Here is a 23,495-nt window from a genome sequence, read left to right as displayed (position 1 = left end):
GAGAGAATTGTGCAGACTGGGCACACTTTGAAGTACATACTTGACAATCAGTCGCACCCGCAACATGTGAGTACTTTGACAGTGTTGTACTGCTGTATAAAATACTCCTGCAATTAAGTTTAAGTTTACCACTCAAGAAACATGACCTAGGACTAAACCTGCCTCGTCTCCTTAGGCCCAGACAAACTCTTCAGAATGCGAGGGGAAGAAGGACAGACTGCTGTTTGGACAATTTGTGAACAACACTGAATCTTTGGTTCAACGTTACTTCAGCATCAAGACCTCAACAAATTGATGTACAAAGCTGCAGAGTCATCATTGAACACTGAAACCAATAGATGGGCATTATCAGTGATTTCCTCGACTGTACTACAATTTGATACTACACACTGCTCTAAAATGTGACGCCTGTCTGTATAATGAACTAAACACTGAGAAAGGTTCTCAAGTTATTTATGTATTTATTTATTATGCAATTGATGTACTACTGCTATACACCAAATCCTATTGTGAATTTGCTAATAAAACTTAAATATTACAACTGTGTTTCTTGATTTCATCCATAAGAGTTAAGGCAACTAGTGGTAATGTAACAGTACCAACTTAAGTCATTTAATCTTCTCTCTTTGTGTAGAAAATGAGGTGGGAAAACCTTGGAAAAAAGTATTATATCCTTACTCTTGAAATAATGGAAAAAGTAGAAAAATGGGTATTATTCTGGCACTTCTCACACAATTTAGGCACTTGGTAAGGGCTTGTATGTATGAAATAGTTTAAAAATAGAATCTCAGATCTAATGGCAGTTTCCTTTTCAAGTTGGTGCAACTATTGCCGCAGTTACACTTGTGTTTTCAATGCGACTATTATCAGCTGATCGCACCAGGATGTATAAACCGGGCAGGTTTGAACCTTCCCATATCATATGTAGCTTGCATTGTGAGTCGATGAGCCTGGCCATCGTGGGATGCACCTCCTTGATCAGTACTCCAATTCGTTTAGATTTAGTTTAGTATATTTGCAAAGCGCTAATAGACAGAAGTGGAGTGATAACAACCAGTGATAAAATATCATGACAAAAACACAAGAAAAAAGTACAAATTTGTGCAGGTAAACTTACTAAGCCTTTTTCTAAGGATTTTTCTTAAAGCGCTATCCCACCTAGTTTTAACATGGGGGTTATTTGGCACTTGACCGCCATGAAAACCATTATATAAACTACTCACCAAGATCGGACGCAGCTGGACGAGTTTGTAGCATTCAGATTTTTACTTCCCATTCATTTGAATGAGGCCACGGAAATTACCTAATAACAGACCTGCAAACTCATAAGAGGTGAAAAAGGTGACATGTTTGTAAACCAAACCCTGTAGGGGGGTCTGGGGGCATTCTCCCCCAGAATAATTTTTTTGTGATTTTAACATGTAAATGAAGCATTCTGGTGCACTCTGAGAAGAAAGCTAGCTAACCTGACGTGTTAACAAGCTGGCAAGCTTTCCATTATAAACAGGTTGGGAAAGATTTGATGGGGTAACATTAGGAAGAATTTATCACAACACACTTCAACTTTGATTTGGCAAGGTAACGTTACTTTAGCAACTAGTTACCTAACGTTAAGTTAGTGTCCATTATAGTTGTAGTACCGCAAGATCGTGGCGGAAAAGACGATAAAGTAGTTATCTTGGTTCTGATTGGCCAAATGACCGCCAGACCGCAACTGCTGGTATGAGAAGACTCTTCGGATCTACACGATTCACGTGGATGACATATTTTGAATTCAAAACGGCAAATTTCGCTGAAAAGCGACTAGTTTGCAGGTATGTAAAAAATTACATTAACATGTTTGTGAACAGATTCAACAACAGATCCTGCTACTGTGATTTTCAACTGACTGTTGGTCCAATGTTTTAGAACATAATTTTGCCAAATAGCATTTCTATTGATAGAAGAGAACATAGTGGAGGGACACCATTTAGGAAAGATAGTTCCTGTTTGGGAGACCGGATCTACTTTTATTTTTACATACTAATTTTAGTGTAAACCAAGAATAGAAATGCAAAATGATTAAGTACCCAGGACTGCTTTATTGTCTTAAAAGCGGGATATGTTGTTAAATATGTTCACCGTGTTAAATGTTATTTTTCAGGCTATTTTCGTGGCCTCATTCAAATGAATGGGAAGTAAAAATCTGAACGCTACAAACTCGTCCCAGCTGCATCCGATCTTGGTGAGTAGATTATATTCTGGTTTTCATGGCAGTCAAGTGCCAAAAAACCCCCATCTTAAAACTAAGTGGAATATTGCTTTAAGGGATTTCTGCTTTGTTTGACAGTGAATGGTAGAAAGAGAGAGTAAAGATGGTGTGGGTGTCTTTATAATCCAACATATGCAGAAAAAATGATATACAAAAGTGTCAGTTCATGACAAACATCTGCACAACAAAGTGCACATGAGCAAACAGAGAAAGCAAGAAAAAAAACCCTCTGCACCACAAAAACAGGGAAAGCCAACCCAGTTTCATTATAGGCTGAAGTGTGAAAGTTAAATGCTGCGCTGTGATAGGCCACCTGAGGGATTTTACCATGTTGTAGTAGCACTGTGAAAAAAAATCCCAAGAGTCATCTAAAGGAAAAACAATGCTGTATGCATTAGGTGATATCTAAACTAATTCAGCCCACCCTTTCCACCCCATGGCTATATAAATTCAAACATGAGAGAGGGTATACTAACTCACTACTCAATAACTTGCTGAAGACACTGACAAGCCTTCAAGCTGAACATGGAGCACCTTTTCAGGATTGCCTTTTGGATTTTTACTCTCTCAGGGTGTCTTCAAGCAAAATCTATAAGCATAAATGACTTGAATATTAGACTTATCGAGGCTGAAGTCAAGTGTGTAAGTAATTTCGAGTCAACTATCTTTTTTCTCAAACATAATTCACTTAATACTTTCTAAAAGTCGCTAATATTGTGTTTTCTTCCATCCAAACAGGAACCAGATTCAGAATTCTACTCTCCAACAGATGTGAAGGTAAGATTTATACTTTGTTAATCTCCAAGTAGGCCGACTATAGTACAGCAAAACCTCTGGACTGTAGAGAAGGAAGGATGTTCAAGTGAATAATGATAAAAAGGCTGTGAAATTCCAGACTGTTTATAACACTAGAAGAGTAGTAAAATTTTTGAAAAAAATATAAAAATGCATTCCCAAGGAAACCGCTGAAATGCCGCAACGATTAATAAGGAATTTTCAGTAACTAAGCATAATTAAAGATATTTTCACTCATGATACCAAACTGATAAGACTGAAAAATCAAGCTTCAGGCATTAGCTGAACTTCTCTAAACCACATGTGAAGAACCTCTAGTACAGGAAACTACAGCTTGGCAGGTGTCGCTTCTTCACACAGCAGTGACAGCTTCTACTCTCCGACTTCTCAGCATGCAGCCACAACCACAAACTGCTTCAGTCAAAGCAGTGAAAGGAGGATAAACATCTCTCTCTCTCTCTCTCTCTCTCTGTCACAGGAATCATGCATTACCGATGGACTGGACTGCTTTATTAAGGAACTGGACACAGCGGGACAAGAATGTGAAGACAAGCAGGGGCGAATTGAGCAGGCTGTCGACTTCTTGTACGAGCGGATTGACGAACGATCGCAAAAAGGCTTCGTAAGTATTTCTTCACACTTTGCTGCCAAAAAAGTCAAATGAATTATAAAATAAAAATAGTGTAACCAAAAGTTTAAAATTGTCAAAATTTACTAAAATGACTCATTGTCTTCTCTCTATAGGGACTGACAAACTCCACTGATTGTGCTTGTGAGAGATCGTCCAAACTTCCTTTTGGAGATTTTCTGAAGAAAATGAAATCTTTAGTTGAGTTTCACAACGACCAAAGCAACCAAACTGTAGTACAGTAACCCGGAGGAAACCTCGTTATCTTCACCAACAGCTATACCGTTTTCAAGAATGTTTCAACAAGTCTAATCAACTGACATCCTAAGATAAATGGAGTGATCTGCTTTATTTCAAGATCCTTTCCCTTGTGAAACTGCATGGGACAAAGATTTAATTATCTCACTCCATTAACAGATTTTATCACTTGACTCATGAAAACTCAAGTTACACAAGACTCAATGCTAGATTAAGGCACTTGGTTAGCTGGATGCTTTTTGCAGTACACCACTTAGTCAAAACCCAGCTGATGTCTTTTGTTTTCAGTGATGCTTGTTTTCTGAACACTGCTCTAAAATATTATTTGCATCTAGCCATGTCATTTCAAAATTTAAGATAAGGCAGCCATTCATATTGAATGGCTTTTTTAAATTTGTTTTGTATTTCTATATTGTATACATGTTTTATGTATTTTATTTATTTTCCTGCAAATAACTGCTGTGAGATTAATTTAAGAGTTCTCAGTTCATTTTCAACAGTGAGAATATATTTGATGTAAGCTCCTGAAAAGCTCTAAATAAGTTTGTGTATTTATATATTTATTATCTATTTAATATGCTGTATTTTGGTGCTCTGATACTGAACATATAACTTAATAAAATGTTACAATGTTAAAAAGTTGTGTGTATATAGTGTGCCATTGTACATTAATATTGTGTACAAATCGATGATTGAAAACAAGCAAATGGGACACTAGGTTGAAAATCATAAAAGCATGTATTATTGCTGGGAACATGAACTTAACAGTAATGTGTTGTAGTTTGTAGAGTTTCAAACCTGAAAATATAACCAGATTTCAACAACTTTGTGTCCAAAAAGCTGTTCTAATGGTCACTGAAGTGGCTACACATCAGAGAGTTAGAGTCTAGTTTGGGACAGACTTATTCAAAGTCAAAGTCAAAGTCAAAGTGTTTTTATTGTCATTTGTGCAGTATAACACAGGGTCATTCTGAACAATGAAATGCTTGTGACTAGGCTCATAGCAACTTTGTAGCATAAAAATAAAGAAAATAGTAAATATACAACACAAGAAGAACATGTTACTCAGTGGTAGAAAGGAAGTAGCACTAGAAGAACTAAGACGAACCATACAAAATCATGAATAATAACCATAGTAATAATAATAATAATAATAATAATAATAATAATAATGATGACTTCTGATATGAGATGGAATACGGAAGTGCAATTTAAGTAAAAAAAAAAGAATGGATGTGCAATCAAGTGCAATTCAACTAAGTATAAGCATAGCTGTAATACGGATAAGGAATAGTGTGCAATGTCATGTATTCAGACCAAGATCATAATCTAGATTAGGTAAAACATGCAAATTCTGTTTTAGGGGTAGATTTTCCCTTTCACATTAGCAGAGATGCACTTAACGTGGGAAAGGAACTCCTCTGTGGGAGGTGCATTTCCTTCAGGCAAATAAACTCGTCAAGCTGTGCACATATTTGAGTGTGGAAAATTAAGTCATAGTGAAGTCATTGCCTCGTCATTCAGGAAGTACAGATGCTGTTGCCTAGCGACGTGTGCAGCATCAACTGTTACTGGAGTTTAAGTCAAAACAGTCCTGAAATAATCAGGATAACTACATCATCATCAAGAATAGACCCTCTTCTATAATGCTACATTCCAGTATTTTAGCGGTTTCATGTTTCATTGGGATTGTCCAAACTTAAATGATAAATTCCACACCTGCTACACAAAACTGCTTTGCTAGCTTAATCTAGTTGTAACTAAAATATTTGCCAGCATTTTTTCTTAATACACAGATTAGCCACCACAGTCGCAATTCCAAACATTAGTAAGACTGATACCAGGCGAGCGGGCATCACTCAACTCAAACAAACTATGGTCGACTCAATGACTTTCAGGCACTGACTAGAAGTGAGGAGGGACTGTAACTGTAACAATCTGTGATCGGCTGATCACACTGTTGAACTAGTTGGTCCAGATGGACGACTCATCAGCATCGACATCAACTGAAATATGAGACAAGGCAAGGCTGCACGTACATGGAAGGAGTGTGCAGGAGGGGGGTTGATAGAAATCAACATGTAATTAAGCGTTACATATTTAGCAGTCACCCTGATTGACAGTCACCCTTTGTTGGCTGCACTGAGCCAGCTATAGAGAGCTAAAATAAGACCGGAAGTAAGGCAGCGTGTCAAAATAAAAGTGGAAATTTCGTCACTCATGGAAACAATTAAGCATTGGGCGGTACAAAAAAACAAAAAATCGTATCAAAATACACAGTGGAATCATTACAAAAAGATGGAATGAGACTAGCTGGGTTTTTTTTTTTTGGCAAAATGTCCTTTTTACAGCATATATGAATAGACAGCTACTGTACAACTCATTCATTTAGCCTTTTATTGCCAACATACAGTATTTAAATTAGTGGCCTCCATAGTATGTGCACCACTCTGCAGGTTACATGGGAATCAAAGCATCTATTTAAAGTTATCCTTTGGATTTATTCACAAAATTCAAATCTTCAGGAACACCGACACAAGCAAAAGTACAGCAAACACAGAGTACTTACAAGAATCCAGTACGCACACCCCTACATAGCCACCCCAGCAAAGGTGCTACACTTACAATGATCTACATCCAGCAGAACCTGAGAGCTCAGGTCTGCAATGTTTCAAGTGTGCAACCACATCAAGAGAGTTGCATATCCTGTTTATCTCCAAATCTACTAGTATCACCACAGTGGCTGACTTTATAAAAAAAAAAAAAAAAAAAAAAAAAATTACATTACAAAAAAGGACTTTGCTCGTTTATATTTTCTATTGTGTGGATAGGCTTGTGCTTGGGGGGAACTGACATGACAACTGCATCAATTACTTAAAGTCCTTTGTCACATTCTTTGGGTCCAAGTGACACGAGACAACACAAGGCAGTGTCCCATACTGACCTTTGTGGAGCCTACTATGGAAAAACTCACACTAAGTTAATATGCCACAATAATACTATGTCAAGAATGTTATCTATTAAACTCTCACCAGTCATAACAAGGCCGCAAAGGGCTCCGAATGTCAAAGTGATAATTTACTGTTGTCATGGCACAGCAAAAAAAACCAGATTCCGGTCCAAAACAAAAAAAAAAAAAAGCAGGGAGCATTTCATTCACAATCGCACACAAAAGCAGCTGTGATTAACACGTAATGTAAGATACTGTGGGCCAGTGCCGCTGTTTAACAACTTCAACTCTGAGTTGAAATAACAAAAAACCCAGAACATAAAGTGAATGACACAACTTTGAAAAAAAATGGAGGGAGGGGAGATTTCTTTAAGTATGGGAAAGTTCACCCTACTCATTACTGATTATACGTCAGGTTTCAAATGCCTATCCATTTTGTTTATTATGGATGTCAACTGAAGAACTGAAGGCTTCGATTAAAACATGAAATATATAAAATTGCAGAGAAAGGGCAATGAAAATGCAGTGCCTTGCACAACTTGGCCTGCAAGAGCGAATATATCAAAGTGCTGCCCTTGTTCTTTGTCCCCATGCAACAAAACTGAAAGGTGGAGGGGGGGGGGGGGGGGGGGGTTCAACTCTACGCTCTGTAACTAGTTTATTCAACAATAGAGACATAAAGACATCAGAGCCCGGAGAGGAACCTGAACAGTCATAATCATCACTGTTCCAACAACAATGCATCCACATTAAACCATTTAATAAATTGCTGTATTAAGATAAATTACACTATGAATGCTGTCAGGGTTTTGCTGCATTGCATTAAACTTAAAAACATTCTCTGCACTGCCTACGACATAAAAGCAATAACATATAAAAGGAGACAAATCGTAAGTATGAAACCTGGAGTTGTACATACAACTGAAAGGCTTGATCCTTGGGTGTCAGTTCCCTGAATGCACAGGTAATTCCTTCTGTTGACAAGGCAGTGGGAGGTAAACACACCAATCCATTCACAGGGCTGCTGGAAACATAAGAGTAAATGATCCACTGCAACACATACACAGGAAACCAATGCATTTCCTGTATGCGTAGGTATAATAAACACACTGAGCCGCATCAAGACTTTGCATCAACACAGGGGGTCAATCATGCTTAAATCCAGTGGCAAGCAGCCAGATCTTCACAAATATACTACCAGTCAAAGGTTTTGACACACTTGATTGAATGTACCGTTTTTCATTATCTTAAAGCCATTTTGATCTAAAGGCTTATGCTTAAATGCTTGAAATTTGTTTCTTAGACAAATAGAAATAGTGAAGTTGATGCCTATGTATGAATTTCTTTCCAAAGCCTTTGCCTTTCCATCAAGGCAAAGGGCGGCTACTTTAAAGAATCTAAAATATAAGATAGTATGAATTTGCTTTTTTGGTCACTGCATGATTCCATTTGTGTTATTTCATAGTTTTGATGCCTTTACTATTATTCTAAAATGTGGAAAAATACTAAAAACATTTGACTGGTAGTGTACATTCTGAGTTTTCATAGTGGAAATTCCATAGTGGATAGTCAGAGGCCACTTAACACGAAACTGCCCTACCAAAGTGGAAATAAACACCAGCCAACAGTCAAATGCTGGTAAATTTAGGCTCGTCTCCTCTACCAGCCACATACAGACAGACAGTGCGCCATCGTTCAGAAGTTGCATTCTAAAAATCATATTTGGCTGGCACAATAGTTTAAGAAGCTAGAGACTGTTGGAACCTAAAGAAACCTAAAAGTTTTCCCAAATTGCAGTCTGGTTTCTGGTTTCAGGGCCACTTTTCTGATGTCTTGGACTTATCTCGATCTCCAGCCACTACGGAAGGTTGACTCAACGTTTTCTTGCCCATCTAAGAATTTCTAAAAAATATGTTTTTCTCCACCTGGTCCACCTTTGTTTATTTGCTCTCCAGCACTACAAGGGATTTCTGTTTGTAGTTATGTAATGGTCCTCCAACTTCTCAAAATCATATGTATTAATTAGTGAAGATGTTGAAGGGTTTTGTACGGAGCTCCTACAGATAGATCTACATCTTTGCTGATCCTTAACCAACTCCTTAAGCATTATTTTTTTTACATTTGGAAAGACATGTTAACTATTTATTGCCTATTTTGATCTTGAATTTGTCCAGACCTTTGAATCCGCCCACTCCACCGAGTTGACTGCTTCTGATCTGGCATCGTGACATGAAACAGCGGTTTCTCTTGGTTGAAAAATGATCGGTCCAATGAGCGCCGGGGGGGGGGGACTAACGATTAGCCAATCAGCGCCACGGGCGGGACTAACGCCGTTGTCAAGCTGTTGTCAAGCGTTGTCAAGCTGTGTGCCGGAACCAAGGAGGAATAATAACAACAATGGCGACCGCTGTAGACAAGGTAGACGCTGCTATCGAGGCTGTTCTAAATCGATTAAAAGTACCAATTACTTAGAAATCCGAACAGCGCTCTGCTTTGAAGGCATTTATTCAAAGGGGAGATGGTTTTTTCGCATCAGTGTCGACTTAAAATGACGTTAGATTTAGGCGTAATACGTTGGTCTCTAGTGATTGGTTAGGGAAAATCGAATCCCCCTCCCCCACGGAAATCGGTGTCAGACTGAAGATGGAAATGGAGTGTAACGAGTTGACAATTTTGTCTATCAAGCAAGTCTTGAATATTACTTGTGTGAACTTAGTCTCAAACCGCTTTGGACCTAATCTTGACTCAAAATTTGACTAGACCTCGTCTTGGAATTGACGTGGCCAGCACCCCAATAGGTCTCTTTCATACCCAAACTGAACTGTGAACAAAACACAATGGAAAAACACACCCAACTGTGGCCATAGAGGTACAACACACAGTACACTTACGCTGTGGAACAAGCATTTCCTGTCCCGGCCCCAACCCACATTCGTCACTGGTAACATTTAAAGTCTCAAGGTTCTTTGTCAGCAAATCTGGTCTGACCTGACAAAAGAGTCTTCACCAGCAGCTATCCAAAGTGTAAATCTGTCAGTAACCGTCCGTTACCCCATTTTCAATTTGAAAGTCATGAAATAGCGTTGGATCATTTTACAGGTGACTACTATCAAAAAGCTCTTAAGGAATTCAAGAAAACCGTACGCATATATAGTTCAAAGTTTTATTTGTCACATGTGCAATCATATAAGTACAACGTGCAGTGAAATGCTTGGTTGCTGCTTCCTTAGAAGAAATGAAAGAATAGAGGTAGTAAAATATTTTTAAAAGTATAGTAAAATAATTATTATAAACAGGGAGGAATAAAAACTGTGCAATATAATAAAGAGATATATTACACAACGATATACAGTATAATGTTTGAAGATATGAATATAGCTATGTAGGTGAGATTTACAGATTTACAGTTGCCCATAGGACAATCCTATTGATTCAAAAACATGATCAATTCTGTTTCTGGAACTTTTGGAAGAAATCTTCTTCCTACTGGATTTCTAGTGACTAGTGTTTGTGTGGGTGTGCGCATGTGTGGTGTGGGTGTGTGCGCATGTGTGGTGTGGGTGTGTCCCTATTTTCGGGTTTGGTTTGTTAAGTTTCGTTTTTGATAATGTTTTGGTTAGTTTAGGGGGAAGCACTGGCTTCAAAGGCCCATTGCCTGGCTGGCCCAGTGTCTTCCCCACCCTTTTGTTAATTTCCTCCAGTCCCCTCTTGTCTCGTTTGTTACCTTTTGGTATTGTGTAAAATAAATATTGAACTTTTGTTTCTAGAATTCTATGTTATGGTCTCTCAACGAGTCTGTTTTGGGTAGAGGTCGTAAGAATGCGTGCTGATCAGCCATGTAAAGGGCAGCAATGTACTGACACATTTGAACAATCTGCAATATTATTCTGTAAATGATCAATACCTTTTCTAAGTATATCAGCAGAATCACACACTGCATGCGCATGAATTTTGTCTGTATGAATCCTGACCACAGAATGCAGAAATGGGACTTACCTTCACTTGACCATCCACTCATTCAGTTTTTGAGAGTCTTTTCTTCTGATGAAGGACGTACCGGTAGTCCTGGTATCGCGGATTTATTGTTTGTCTTTTGCTTCTGTGGTTTTGGGGGAAGTGCGGGGTACGATGGCCCGTCGCGTGGTCGGCCCAAGTACTTCCTTCCCCATCCTTTAGTTCAGTTTGCCCGGACCTCCTTGACCCTTCAGGCATTGTTTTTTTGCATTTTGGGATTATACTTTTGTAAAATAATGGGGTTTGATGCCTTTATGTGTTGCTGACCTCAAATGTTAGCCATGGTTTATTGAGGTTGTAATAATATACAACAAACTCAAATATACATACAAAGTTGGCATTTTTCCCAGTTGTAAAAGATAGAATGTGCCACAAAGAATCTACCTTTAGTGAAACAGATCTCTTTAAATAACACAACTCAGTCATACTTTACAGTTTTGAAAACAAGGATTTCAAAAGTAGGATACCAAGGCACTTGCAGATAACACATACACTCTACGTGGCTATTTATATTACATACAATAGTATAAAGTACTATTTTAAGCAGTAAAATAATATAAATATCTCACGCTCTCATCGCCACACAATGTAAACATAAGTATTCAAGTGCAAACCAAAACCCTGATGAAGGTCTGTGTGGGTCACAGCACATATGCCATTTGCCTCAATAAATGGCTATTTTATCTGCAAATCCAAGTGCTTTTGTATCCTTCCTTCAAAATTCGGCTCAAAGAGCACAGTTAACAACCAAAAAGGTACTAGATATACTAGGTATTAGAAACAACCACTAAAAATAACATAATACTATAGGAAAAAGTACTTTTCATAAAGTAAACTTCTTTCAAACTTAGTTTTCAAATTCGATTTTGAAACAAAACTGCTTTATCATTCCAGAAATGTAGTTTTTGCCTTAACAGTTATGATTCTATAGGGAAATATAATCCTGTTGTGGTTTTGTTCACATGCTGAAGTGATCACTGACCGAAAGCTTGAGCAACCATGAACCGTAGCCCTGCTGCAGCAGGTACGCTCTCAGCACGTTCTTGGCCTCCTGGTAGGGCTTCGCCATCCTCTGTACAACAAACAGCGAAAATTATATTGATCTTTACATAGAACTCTTCAAAGCAAATATACAAAGCACCTCACAGTAAGGAAAACAAACATAAATAATTATATAATGAATGAAATGAATGCCACTGTAACATAAAAGACAACAATTACATAAAAGTTGGTAAAGTGTGTTTTAAAAGGTGATGTCACAGAAGACCATTTTTTTCAAGGGTTTGCCAACAGCGTGAACCTTACATTGAGATGCATTTAATGCGCTACTCTCCAATGGGTGTTCATTTATTTCAAAACAGAGAATCCGTTTCTCCTGCATCATTCTGTTGCAGATTGATTATGTAAATGTAAACTAAAACCAGTGCAGTTTGAGGTTACCTTGGCCTCTCTGTAGGAGCTGGTGGCCAGCAGGTCATGTCTCTGGGCCTCCTTGGACACCAACTTGAAGCGGTTCAGCATGGCTGCTTTGCACAGGCGGCTCGCCAGAGCGGTGCCGCTCTTAAAGGGAGAGCTACAAGAGAATCAGTGTGAATGACACTCGGCGATTCAAACACAGACAAACCTTGCAAAACATACACCAGGGTGGAAAGCTAATCACGTGTTCACAATGCAAGCAACACAATCAGCAAGTCGTTGCAAGTCCATTCATTTCCTATAGAGCTGATCAACCAGGGAGACTTGGCTGATGTGTGGATGGTCAACAAGCTTGGCGGCCAAGAAAAGTTGACCACGACTGAACTTTTCACGGTCATCAGATGTCAACAGCCAATCAGATTGCTTCCTTGTTGTTTCCCTGCCGATATGATTTTGTTTTATGTACAATAGTTCTGCCTGGCAAGTTCGAATTGGGCGAGAAGTTGTTTTCAGCCATTCAAAGCTTTGCAGTTCTCTACAACTTATTTGAAAGAGTACAGGAATTAACTCAAAAACGATGCTTGCAGACCAGTTGCATCCATCGTTGGGCTCAATGGTAAGTTCTGAAGTAGTTTTTAGTTTTTTTCTGTTTATATTTGATTAATGCAACTAGCAAACCTTCAAACGTGGACTAGTCGCCAGCAAAGTGCTGAAAAGCTCACCAGCCACACAGCTACAAGCAAAATCTACTAGCATTTGGCTGTTAATTTCCCACCATACTGACAAATTCCTATACAGTCACAGTCATCCTTACTCCTCTACGGTCTTGCCCTCCAGGCCATCCACAACCTCCAGGGAGCTGTCTCCTTGGCTCCAGTTGATGCCCAGAGTCCACTGGGCGCTGCTGGTGCTGTTGGTGGCCACGGTGGGCACCAGGCTGATATGTGGCCGCACCATGCAGTAGTACATGGGCAGGTGGGGGGTTATCCCCTCCACACGCTGGCTTACGGAGATCTCCATGCCACGAATGTCGCTGCAGCTCGAGTCGCCTGGGAATCAAGTAAGAGCCAGGCATTTCTTAACACTGTAGGGTTCCTGCAACATTTGTCAGCACATATGTTCTAATGTTATGTTCTTTTGTCAAACAGATGATTTGAATGTATGAGGAGTTTGTTGTCGTTTGTTGTTGTAGTTTTGTTGTCGTTTGTTGTTGTAATCATTTACAACATCTGCAACTAGCTTGAGAGCCAACTGCTGCAAACAATGGCCTGTATATTTCTGAACATACAGACTTGCTGTTGTGTTACCTGAGGGTCTCAGTGAAGAGTTAGACCTCCCATTTTCATAGCCATTGTCATCTATTAAGTCCAACTCAATTATATACTTTTGAATAATTGTGTCTGTGTGGCAGACTCAAATTTGTGAAAGAAACTTTCATACAGACAATACTGGGTCCAAAATCTGTTAACAAAAGCGCTGTCATGAGTGATGTTTGTAAAATTATGCCATGGGTTTATAAACGGCTTGACCTGATGTTTTCTATGCGTAAGTCCATAGAGGGCCCTCTATAGTGCGTGATTTGACTCGTTGACTTGCCAATGAGGATGCTTTGGACGTAGACGGGCTCGATGAAGTGGCTGAGCAAGGCGCCCTGGTAGCCCAGCACTTGCCACTGGGTGATCTTGTCGGTGGTCGACATGCTGACCACCTTGGAGGCCGAGTGGTCAAAGGTGGAGGAGAAAACCGAAAACACCTTTAAAAGAAACAAATTCAATTGTAATCGCACAGCAAATACTAGCAGTTAGCGGTTGTGTTGGCGTTTACGATAAGAAGGCTTTGCGTGACAGTATACAAAGCATGTGTCCTGTGACGACAATGGCGTGTCCAAAGTGTGTTTAGGAATATGCACAACATTACTTTTGTTGCATATACCGTATTATCAGTTTCAAAGCATCTCTAAGCGGTAAATGATAAACACCTTTCCCTCCACTGTCAGGTGCAGGCTGATCTCGTTGTTCACTTCCCATGCTGCAATGGAGAGAGGGTTCAGGCGCCTGAGAACAGGGGGGAAAAAGGAAAGAACAAAACTGAAAAAAAAAAAAATCTTGAAATTTCTAGAAATGTTACTCATGCTACTTTACCCAGTTTGTTTGTTTGTGTGGCTTTGATAAAGATGTAATTGCTGCCAGATGCAGCTACCAGAGGAGGAGTACAAAACAACACCAGGGAGAGCATGGAGGAGTTTTTAAATGATGCCAGAGCCTTTTTAGTGTCTGGCCTACGCCAAAGCCCTTACTCAGCCGTTTGAGGTCTACATAGTTATGGTACATTTTGATCAATTCCGGCAAGGGGTGTCATTTCCACAATATTTTTTATGCCAGCCACCGTGCAATGCATGCTGGTAGCAGCGCAGCGAGTTTCAAAAAGCTGTGCATCACGTTTGCTGCTCCACATTTGCATATATTAGACTTGACCTGAACAATACGCAAATCAGGGTCGTCCAACGTGACTCGACTGTTTAGGTGAAATAAACAGTTCTAAAAGAGCTTAGAACGTCACCGAGAGGCCGTGCATTATGTTCGCTGCTGTACAGAAATAAAGTGCCAGTTCTCCACTGCAGAGTTGGTCCGGACTCTTAGTAAAAAGCTTGTTACCAGCTACGAGCCAGGCTAAGCTAAAGTAGGCTAGCACAACACCAGAGGCTTCCCAACTACGGGTCGGAGCCGCGAAAGCTGGAAAGGTAACATACACTACTCTTATAACAAACCCTGAAATCGGAGTAAATTATGTTATATCAGACAGACTTATCTTGTAGATTAGTCATGGAAAATGAGAACCGTGCGAGTTTTCCTTTTGTATCAAGTAGCAAAAAAGTTGTAGCATGACGTGTTTGAGTTAATTTGCCTTACTTGACATCGCACGTCCTGCGATGTGTCTATTGCGCATGCGCACATCGCGATGACGATGCTGAAACGATATATCGTGCAGCCCTAATATAAATGTATAGATTGTGTGTGTTTGTTTTGACTTACCGCGGTCCCTCTGTCCCAAATGCATCAAGCCAGCCGGTAAAAACTCTGCAATAAGGCTGCGTTCACACATAGCGTTTTTTCCCCAACCGCCAGCGGCCTTTTCTCATGAAAAGCAACGGGAAGCGTCCGCAAGGCGCACAAAAGGCGGCCGCTCCCGAAAAGCGCTGCAGCCGGCGTTTTTTTCCGTCAGAGCGGAGCGCTTTCAAAAGTTGAGAAATGTTCAACTTTTCAGAAAAGCGCCGGGTGACGTGAACCGCTTTTTCCAGCCGACCAATTGCGATCACAGAGACGCTGGCCGTTTCCCATAGCAACAACAAATATGGAGAAAGTGAAAGTCCATTTTGGTCGCAGTCTGGAGCCCTGCGGTGGTCAAAGGTGATTCCCTGGTGAAACTTCCCCGGTAGTGTCGCTCTGTTAAATTTATCTTAATTACGTATTTCAACATTTTAAAAATAGGATAACAGCCGAACTATAAAAGCTGATGTTGATCTCTGCAAACAAATATTCACATTTTCATGACCCATCCCTCACTCAAGATGTGGAAACTATCAAATCAATTTTCCAGACTTTTCTTGTGCCGTTTGAACTGACGGAGAATCGGACGCTCACAGCTTGGAGGGGATCTGGGCGGCGCCCTTCGGCAGCTGGTTGACGTAGAGGTGGAGCGTGACGTCGCTCTTCAGGCCGAGGAGGCTGCTGCTGTCGCTCTGCTGGAAGATCGACTTCTCCTTCAGCGTGGCCATCTTACTGAAGAACATCAGCAGGTGCCGGTACAGGAACCTAATAACACCGCGTACGAGACAGAGAGGTTGGGTCAGAAATATGTACATATGTACAAATACATAAGTATTACGTATGTACATGCAGAAACAGACGTGCGTTGTTAAAAAAACCCCCATCTGCATAATTAACAAGTAGTCCAGTAGCAATCCACATTTTAGCTGGGGAGATAACAGTTGAGTGGAAGCTGTGATCAAAATAGCCAAATTCATACATTCCCTAATAGTGCCATATTTCAAAAATATTTGTGAAAATCAACTATCTGTCATGCTGCTGAGGACCCTCCTTAAAGGTCCCATATTCTCCACTTTCCAGTGTTTTATTTTATGTCTTGAGGTCCATTAAAAGCTGTGTGTGTGGTGTCATGTACCAAAAACACTCTCAATCCATTTTTACACGTTCATTTTCCAGCATCTCTCTGAGCCTTACCAAGAACAGGCTGTTTCTGTCGCCGTGTCTTTAAGGCTCATTAATATTAACGACCCCTCTGTTCTGATTGGCTAACCGTTTCAAGAGTGAAACGTGAGACACCGCGGCCCGGCGGCTACAGGTAGGGAAAACTCTCCGGTAATGAACAATGACAACCGCTTTGAAAAAAACACTTTGTTAGTCTATTATTTCAAAATTTCCAAAAATGATAGAGCGACACCCCACTTTGTGACGCCACAAAGTTACAGAAGTCCAAACGGCTCGTTTAGAGGTTCGCTTTTCTAATATGGATTGTGTGGATTTAGTTGGCGACCGTGCGTTTTGATACTTTCGCAACGTTTAGATAGCACATCCAACTCCTTTATAATAATGGAGAAAGGGAAATCCTGTTTTCCACAATATGGGACCTTTAACTTTAAACCTACTGTACAAAACTGGATTTTACTATCATATGTATACAGAACAAAACTGCATACCGTATGTCCCTTTGCGAAATGTCTAAAATAAAAATTATAAACTAATCTCTGCTGGAGATAGGTACATAAAATGTCCTTTAATCCAAAAACTCTATATACACATTTTGGAAAAAACAAACAAACTGGAAACTAGAGATGATCTATTGGCAACTTTCTACCCAAAATAACCCGTCAACTCTGCTCTCCGCTGCGATTACATTTCTTTTTTTTTCCTCTGTCAGACAAGGCAACGTGGGAAATAAAATTCAAACCATTTTCCAGTTAGCATAATGGGATGCCGTGCGGGTCGCCAACGAGGTGTCTCCGAGATGTGTTCAGAAATACACAGGTGACATTCAGGTGACTTTGTGAATTCATATTTCAAATATGTAACCGATCAGATTTGGTGTACGAAACATCAGATAAATGTGTTCTCAGAGCATTAGGGGACTCAACAGAACAACAGGAAATGCAACCACAGTGAGAGTCATTCTAAGAAACATTTGATGTAGGCTAATGTGGTGTGTGTGTGTGTGTGTGTGTGTGTGTGTGTGTGTGTTTGTGTGTACGTACCTCTAGATTTAATAACCCGATAAGCAAAGGGTACACATTCTAACCAAAGTGCCGTCTGTGTGACTACATTTTAAAATCTTCCTTGTGCATTTGGAGGACATAATCTGTCTCTATGCCAGTGGTTCTCAACCTCAAGTTCGGGACCCTTCAGCGGGTCATGAGATCATTTCCATGGTTCGCAACACGGTTTATGGAAAGTGAAAAAACATCTCTAATACACAAATTTATTATCATGTTTTCAATCTTTTTGATAAATGCCTTGTCCTTGAGGGTTGCGAGTAGGCGCCGATTCGTTTTAAGGGGTCACGAGTCAAAAAGGTTGAGAACAGGCTTCCACACGCACTTGGATGTCAATTCAAGGACTGTTCAAAGACTTTCAAGGTATTGTTTGGTGAAATTCAAGGACTGTTTTAGGGTAAGACATTAGACATCACAGAGGCCTCATTTATTACTTATGATCTTGTCAAGTCAAGAAATCCCGTTAAAATCATTCATTTTAAAACTGTTTAAAACTACTTCAATGAAACAAAAAATAAAGGCCATCCACTCATTTGCAAAAACTTTTAAGGCCTAATTTAGCTTTTTCTCAAAATAAACAAACTTTCAAGGATTTTCACGGCCTGTGGGAACCCTGTGAGAATAATGCTTGCGACTCACCGCATCAGGGACCTCCTGGCGGTCACCACAGCATGCGAGTCGTGCAGCACCCGTCCGCTCGACGAGGTGCTCTCTCTGGTGTTGAAGTTCCCGGTGCCGAGGGCGACCACCTCGCATCCGCCGGCTGGACGGGCGAAGAGTGGGGTTAGCACACGAGAGGAAATACAGTACAGCTTTTTACATGCTCTGATGAAGGCTGTATAGGCTGAAACATGTCAGCATTATTGTACATGTGCCAATAAATTCAAGTGAAGAGTGAGTACTCTCGCCATACTACTTTTATTTTTGGATGTGCTACTTTTTCCTATGAGTATAGTACAGTTTCAATTTGATGGTGTACTGGTGAGTGAACGGTCATGCCTATAGTGTTGTTTGTATACATTTTTATTGTGGTATTAGTACTGTTAAATAGTATTGTGCTATTTCTGTTCTGCTGAGCAGGCGTTACCAGAGCCAGCAGCACAGGTTTTCCCTTTATTGTAGCAGATAGGCTGTACTGTAGCTTCAGTGCAACTGGTAAGCACTGTATTTTCTTTTAGGACACAACTGAAAACTCATTTCTGTATACAAAAGCATAATTTTGAGCATAGTTCTTCAATGGTTAGTAGGGCTGGGTATCGTTTAAAAAATTACGATACCAGTACCAATACCAGTACCCTTAAAGTGATACCGATACCAATAGAGTACTTCTTTCGATACCTATTTTTTAACGTTTTGGTGGCATCTCGGCACGGTGAACTGCCAACTCCGTCACATACACCGCGCTCGACTTCACCATCACAGACTGTATGGGTTGTAGCTGCTGCGGCAGTGGGCCAATCACGCGTCGCATTAAATCGAAGAACGCTTGCGGTGATTGGCTGCAAGCAAAACCATACAAATAGTCATTTTTTTTCTAGATCTGTGTACAAAAAGTATTGAATGCAGGTATCGTTTGACTGGAGATGTTTCAATACTACTTGGTACTGGGTTATTTCGGTCGATACCTTAAAGGTATCGAGTACCGATACCCAGCCCTAATGGTTAGATAATCATTGGCTAATTTAAGGTAGTAGAGGGGTGGTAATGTGCTTGCATCTCATAAATCTCAGTTTGCCCACTTTGCACCAAAATACCCGTTTAAAAGGCAACGCGTGCAATCGTCTTTACATTCTGCAAATCACTGTCAAATGAATGTTATGCAACAGGTAGTTTCAGCCAAGCAGTCCGATTGCTCAAAGACGCGTTTCTTCCAAGTAGTATGCACACAAAAGAATAAAAAAACACAGGAGAAAACAAGAAAGATTGCCATCTAGCTCCCCGGTTACCGCGAGAGCTGGCACAGCAACCAGTGCGACACGACTGGCCGAGCTTAATGGGAATTATCAGCGCGCCTGAAAACGAGTCCTTGACCAATCAGACTGCTCGGCTGAAACCTACCTGCTATATAAATAATACTTCACTAACCAGTCTTTACAGCATGTGATCTCCCAGGCAACATTGCCCGTGAAAGCGCACTCACAAGTCTGAATGATGAACGCCGCCGTGGTTCCTCCGCAGGCAGCGAACTCCGGGTGACTGTTCATCAGCTTGGTGAGCTGATCCCGTACGGCGTGGGGAATCTGGAGATTGGTGGGATTCTTCCATTCTGGAGGTGATAAAAACAACAACAAAAAAAACACTTAAATTTAATTTAATATTTTTCTTTGAACGAGACTGCGCTGTCCAATCTGTATTGTTCCAAAGTCTGGGGAAAACCATACTGTAACTTTCTCCTTTCTACTGTCTCAATTAGGGCTGCACGATATATCGTTTCAGCATCGTCATCGCGATGTGCGCATGCGCAATAGTCACATCGCAGGAACGTGCGATGTCAAGTAAGACAAATTAACTCAAACACGTCATGCTACAACTTTTTTGCGGCTTGATACAAAAGGAAAACTCGCACGGTTCTCATTTTCCATGACTAATCTACAAGATAAGTCTGTCTGATATAACATAATTTACTCCGATTTAAGGGTTTGTTATAAAAGTAGTGTATGTTACCTTTCCAGCTTTCGCGGCTCCGACCCGTAGTTGCGAAGCCTCTGGTGTTGTGCTAGCCTACTTTAGCTTAGCCTGGCTCGTAGCTGGTAACAAGCTTTTTACTAAGAGTCCGGACCAACTCTGCAGTGGAGAACTGGCACTTTATTTCGGTACAGCAGCGAACATAATGCACGGCCTCTCGGTGACGGTCTAAGCTCTTTTCCCGCTAACTATGGTAACTTTACTCACTTAGCATCCTGCAACTCACTCTGGCTGTGGCTAAAAACACACTCACTTCCTAGTACGTCACCCGTGCAGGTTACCCACAAGGCCACCTTCTTAAAGGGGCAAGGCTTGATAGAGCTATTCAAGTCATTTGGTGAAAATTCCTGTATTTTTTTCACATCGCAATATATATCGCAGAAAAAAAAAAATATTGCAATGTCAGCTTTTTCCAATATCGTGCAGCCCTAGTCTCAATGAATGCTGGACAGTCATATTATAGTGATAGGTAGGCTATATTCTACACTATTCAACGCTTTGAATTGCAAATATGTGTCGACACCAAGTTCACCAAGAAAAATTTCTGTACGTTTATCGTACCTGCTGACTAAATTGATTCTGACTGTGATAACTGAGGGTGTACTACCGTCTTTCCCAGAGAGAGAGAGAGAGAGAGAGAGAGAGAGAGAGAGAGAGAGAGAGACAAAAACTAGACTGTTACCGTGAACGGCTCTACAAGGATGGATGTCAGAGAGCGAGGACTCCTCTTTCACCGGCAGGAGAGGAGGGCCATCTGAGGGAAAGAAAGAAGACGCACGGGGACGAGTTGCACATGAAGCGGCACAGATAGAGGAAACAACAGCCGTCCAATCAAAGTTTGAATGAATGAACACGGCTCTTAAGTTAAATGTGCGCTCTTCCAACCTGACGCCTCCGGGAGGACAGACTCATCTTCCAGGCTGGGCAGCAGGTCCTGGAGGGCGAGCTCCGCCGCTTTGAGCCGGGCCTCCTTCTTAGTCACGCCCATCCCAGTCTTGTACTCCATCCCGTCAATCACAGCGCAAAAGGCAAAGTAAAACCCTGGTATGTTGCCTGGGTAAACGGAAACAGAGTCCAAATCCTGGTGAGTTTCAGCTGCGGCTGCTAAGTTTGTATTTCAGCCACTTTGGCAGGTAACCGAGCGTGATTTGGAGCGGCGGAGGGCCCAAGAGTCTCCAGGCTTTCACTCCAACCAAACACACCGGGTGATTTCACTGATAAGCATCTTCAACCGGAGAGAGGGGAAGTGAAAAATCTAGTTGGCTGATAATAGTGATAATGGCCAAAGCGGCTGGTAAATGCTGGAATAGCCACCGTGGCCACCGGACAAAAACGCACACAATATCTGATGTATATATTAGAAGCCAGGAGGGGAGACTGCTGCACTTTTTCCCTTTGAGAAATTCCATAACTTTCAGTAACTTGACTGGATCTGAAGATTTTGGTCATTTGCTCAAAATGATCCTACAGTTACTGGGTATCATGACTGTCACCCACCGGGCCAGATCACTCTGTTTTTTTAAATTATTCTTCACACAAACAAATATCACCAAATCAATGATGACACTCAGGAAACCCAGGGCCATGGACTTATACATATAGATTTTATGAATAAATTGTCAATGGGAAAACTTTCACATTCTTAATCTTGCTCAACAGCCTGCCCCAGACCTTTGACAGCGAACTGCCCCCTCTAACTTTGCAAAACCTGAGTCATCTAATTCATTTTTCATACTTTTCCACACTGTCTAGCTCTGCATACGCACCCTGAGAGTGGGTGGGAAAAAAAAAAAACTCCTTTCTAGCAAGAGCTCATTAGTAGTCTCCGAACTGAATTTTCCAGTTGTAGGACATTTCAAATGCACACACGCTGTGAGTCTTTACCTGTGGTCACCGTCTCCTTCATTTCCAGGTGGAACTGCAAAACCTGGGCGAGCTGATGCAGCAAGGACACGGCGTGGGTCTCGCCTCGCTTGTACTTGCCAATCAGCACCGTAGGCACGCTTTTTGGCTTGACGGCAGGAGCTTCGTGGATAAAATACAGGGACAAATAAGCATAGAAAAGGGACATTGAACATTTTTGCCTGTAGATCTTTGTCTATCTGGTTCTAAACAATAAACAGTGTATGTAATCCGTCCTGCAACATGAAACAGACTTCAGAAAGGATGATTTTAAGGAGGCTAAAGGGCGTAGAAATGATTTTAAGTCAGATATTAAACCTTTACTGGGAAATTGCAGGATTAGCAACAAATATGCAAACCACACACTGGAACTTACCAGGTTTGGATGCACTGCTCACTGCTGGCTCAAACATATTTTGGCTAAGACCTTTTGAGGTACACGGAGGCAAATATGATCCGGTCAGGCCTGGAGAGCTAGGCAAATTCTTCTTGAGGATTTGTGCAAAGCAGGCTCCCCTCGAACCCCGATACGATCCGCCAGACGAAAACATCTTGACAAGCCTGGATTTCTGACAGAGGGTAATACCAAAATTATAATTCCATGTTTGAACTGACAAGGACAAGTTCATTAACCATGCATAAATTAAAATGCATGATGATGACACCACACACATAGGGTTAGGTGGAGGGAGAATAGCTGGGGTTCCCAAAGTGGGGTCTGGGGACCTTCAGGGGGCCCCTAGCAAAGTGAGGACTAGTACAATTTCCCTTTTATTGCACTCAGCAAAGGTTAAGAAAATGTAGGCCTAGCTATACAACAATAACTTTTTTGATCATAGGTTTCTCTCTCCCCCCAGTAAACAATTATGTCAATCTTTTCTGTCATATCCAACTAAACAAATAATATAACAACACAAATATTCTGATATGGGTTTAGTTTGTCTGCCAAGATGCAACACTGCCTACCACCAGCTTATTTTATCCCTGTCATCATAGCAAACTAACAAGTTAACTCACACTAGCTGTTAAGATTTATTTATAAGGTCAAATTAACTAGCCATGATGCCTAGCCAAGTGTAGCTATGCACGCGCTTTTATTTTCAAATGATGCCTGTCACTCTAAAAGCCGCAAGCTAACATTTACAAAGCAGAGTATTTTTTAAAATTTCTGTCAAACTTACAGTGCTTTAGTGAGTTAATAAGTGAGCTAAAATAACTTTTTTTCACTGACTAACGGATATATTTAAATAAAACAGGCTCATCGTGGTTGTGTCTCACCTGTCGAGACGACTTGCGTTTCTGGAAACTG

General features: G+C 40.8%; 2 protein-coding genes across 2 annotated transcripts; one reads left to right on the top strand and one right to left on the bottom strand.

Annotated features, from left to right (window-relative positions):
• Positions 1 to 2,746: 2,746 nt before the first annotated feature.
• On the top strand, positions 2,747 to 3,928 carry LOC144542419 (uncharacterized). The gene is made up of 4 exons (XM_078289031.1): positions 2,747 to 2,893; positions 2,990 to 3,028; positions 3,438 to 3,668; positions 3,791 to 3,928. The coding sequence occupies exons 1-4, from the start codon at positions 2,777 to 2,779 to the stop codon at positions 3,917 to 3,919; spliced, it is 516 nt and encodes a 171-aa protein (XP_078145157.1). The 5' UTR covers positions 2,747 to 2,776; the 3' UTR covers positions 3,920 to 3,928.
• Positions 3,929 to 11,844: 7,916 nt separating this feature from the next.
• On the bottom strand, positions 11,845 to 22,737 carry adad1 (adenosine deaminase domain containing 1 (testis-specific)). The gene is made up of 12 exons (XM_071916197.2): positions 22,563 to 22,737; positions 22,169 to 22,309; positions 21,170 to 21,337; positions 20,967 to 21,038; positions 19,740 to 19,865; positions 18,239 to 18,362; positions 15,954 to 16,124; positions 14,291 to 14,366; positions 13,909 to 14,065; positions 13,127 to 13,361; positions 12,337 to 12,469; positions 11,845 to 11,968 (listed from the first exon to the last, which is right to left on the bottom strand). Exons 1-12 carry the CDS (start codon positions 22,735 to 22,737, stop codon positions 11,855 to 11,857), a joined length of 1,692 nt encoding a protein of 563 aa, XP_071772298.2. The 3' UTR covers positions 11,845 to 11,854.
• Positions 22,738 to 23,495: the final 758 nt, after the last annotated feature.

The sequence above is a fragment of the Centroberyx gerrardi genome, chromosome 16 (assembly GCF_048128805.1).
Source record: "Centroberyx gerrardi isolate f3 chromosome 16, fCenGer3.hap1.cur.20231027, whole genome shotgun sequence".
NCBI classification, from domain to species: Eukaryota; Metazoa; Chordata; class Actinopteri; order Beryciformes; family Berycidae; genus Centroberyx; species Centroberyx gerrardi.
The sequence above is the reverse complement of the archived record's forward strand: the minus strand, read 5'-3'. Positions and strand labels throughout refer to the sequence as shown.

Bases quoted from the DNA above. Each gene is read 5' to 3' on its own strand.
- LOC144542419 (XM_078289031.1), top strand. From the start codon at position 2,777: ATGGAGCACCTTTTCAGGATTGCCTTTTGGATTTTTACTCTCTCAGGG. The intron at 2,894-2,989 runs GTAAGTAATTTC...CCATCCAAACAG, and splicing joins TCGAGGCTGAAGTCAAGTGT to GAACCAGATTCAGAATTCTA. The intron at 3,669-3,790 runs GTAAGTATTTCT...TTCTCTCTATAG, and splicing joins AACGATCGCAAAAAGGCTTC to GGACTGACAAACTCCACTGA.
- adad1 (XM_071916197.2), bottom strand. From the start codon at position 22,737: ATGTTTTCGTCTGGCGGATCGTATCGGGGTTCGAGGGGAGCCTGCTTT. The intron at 19,866-20,966 runs GTAACAGTCTAG...TATCACCTCCAG, and splicing joins TCCTTGTAGAGCCGTTCACG to AATGGAAGAATCCCACCAAT. The intron at 13,362-13,908 runs GCAAGTCAACGA...CTTGATTCCCAG, and splicing joins CGTCCAAAGCATCCTCATTG to GCGACTCGAGCTGCAGCGAC.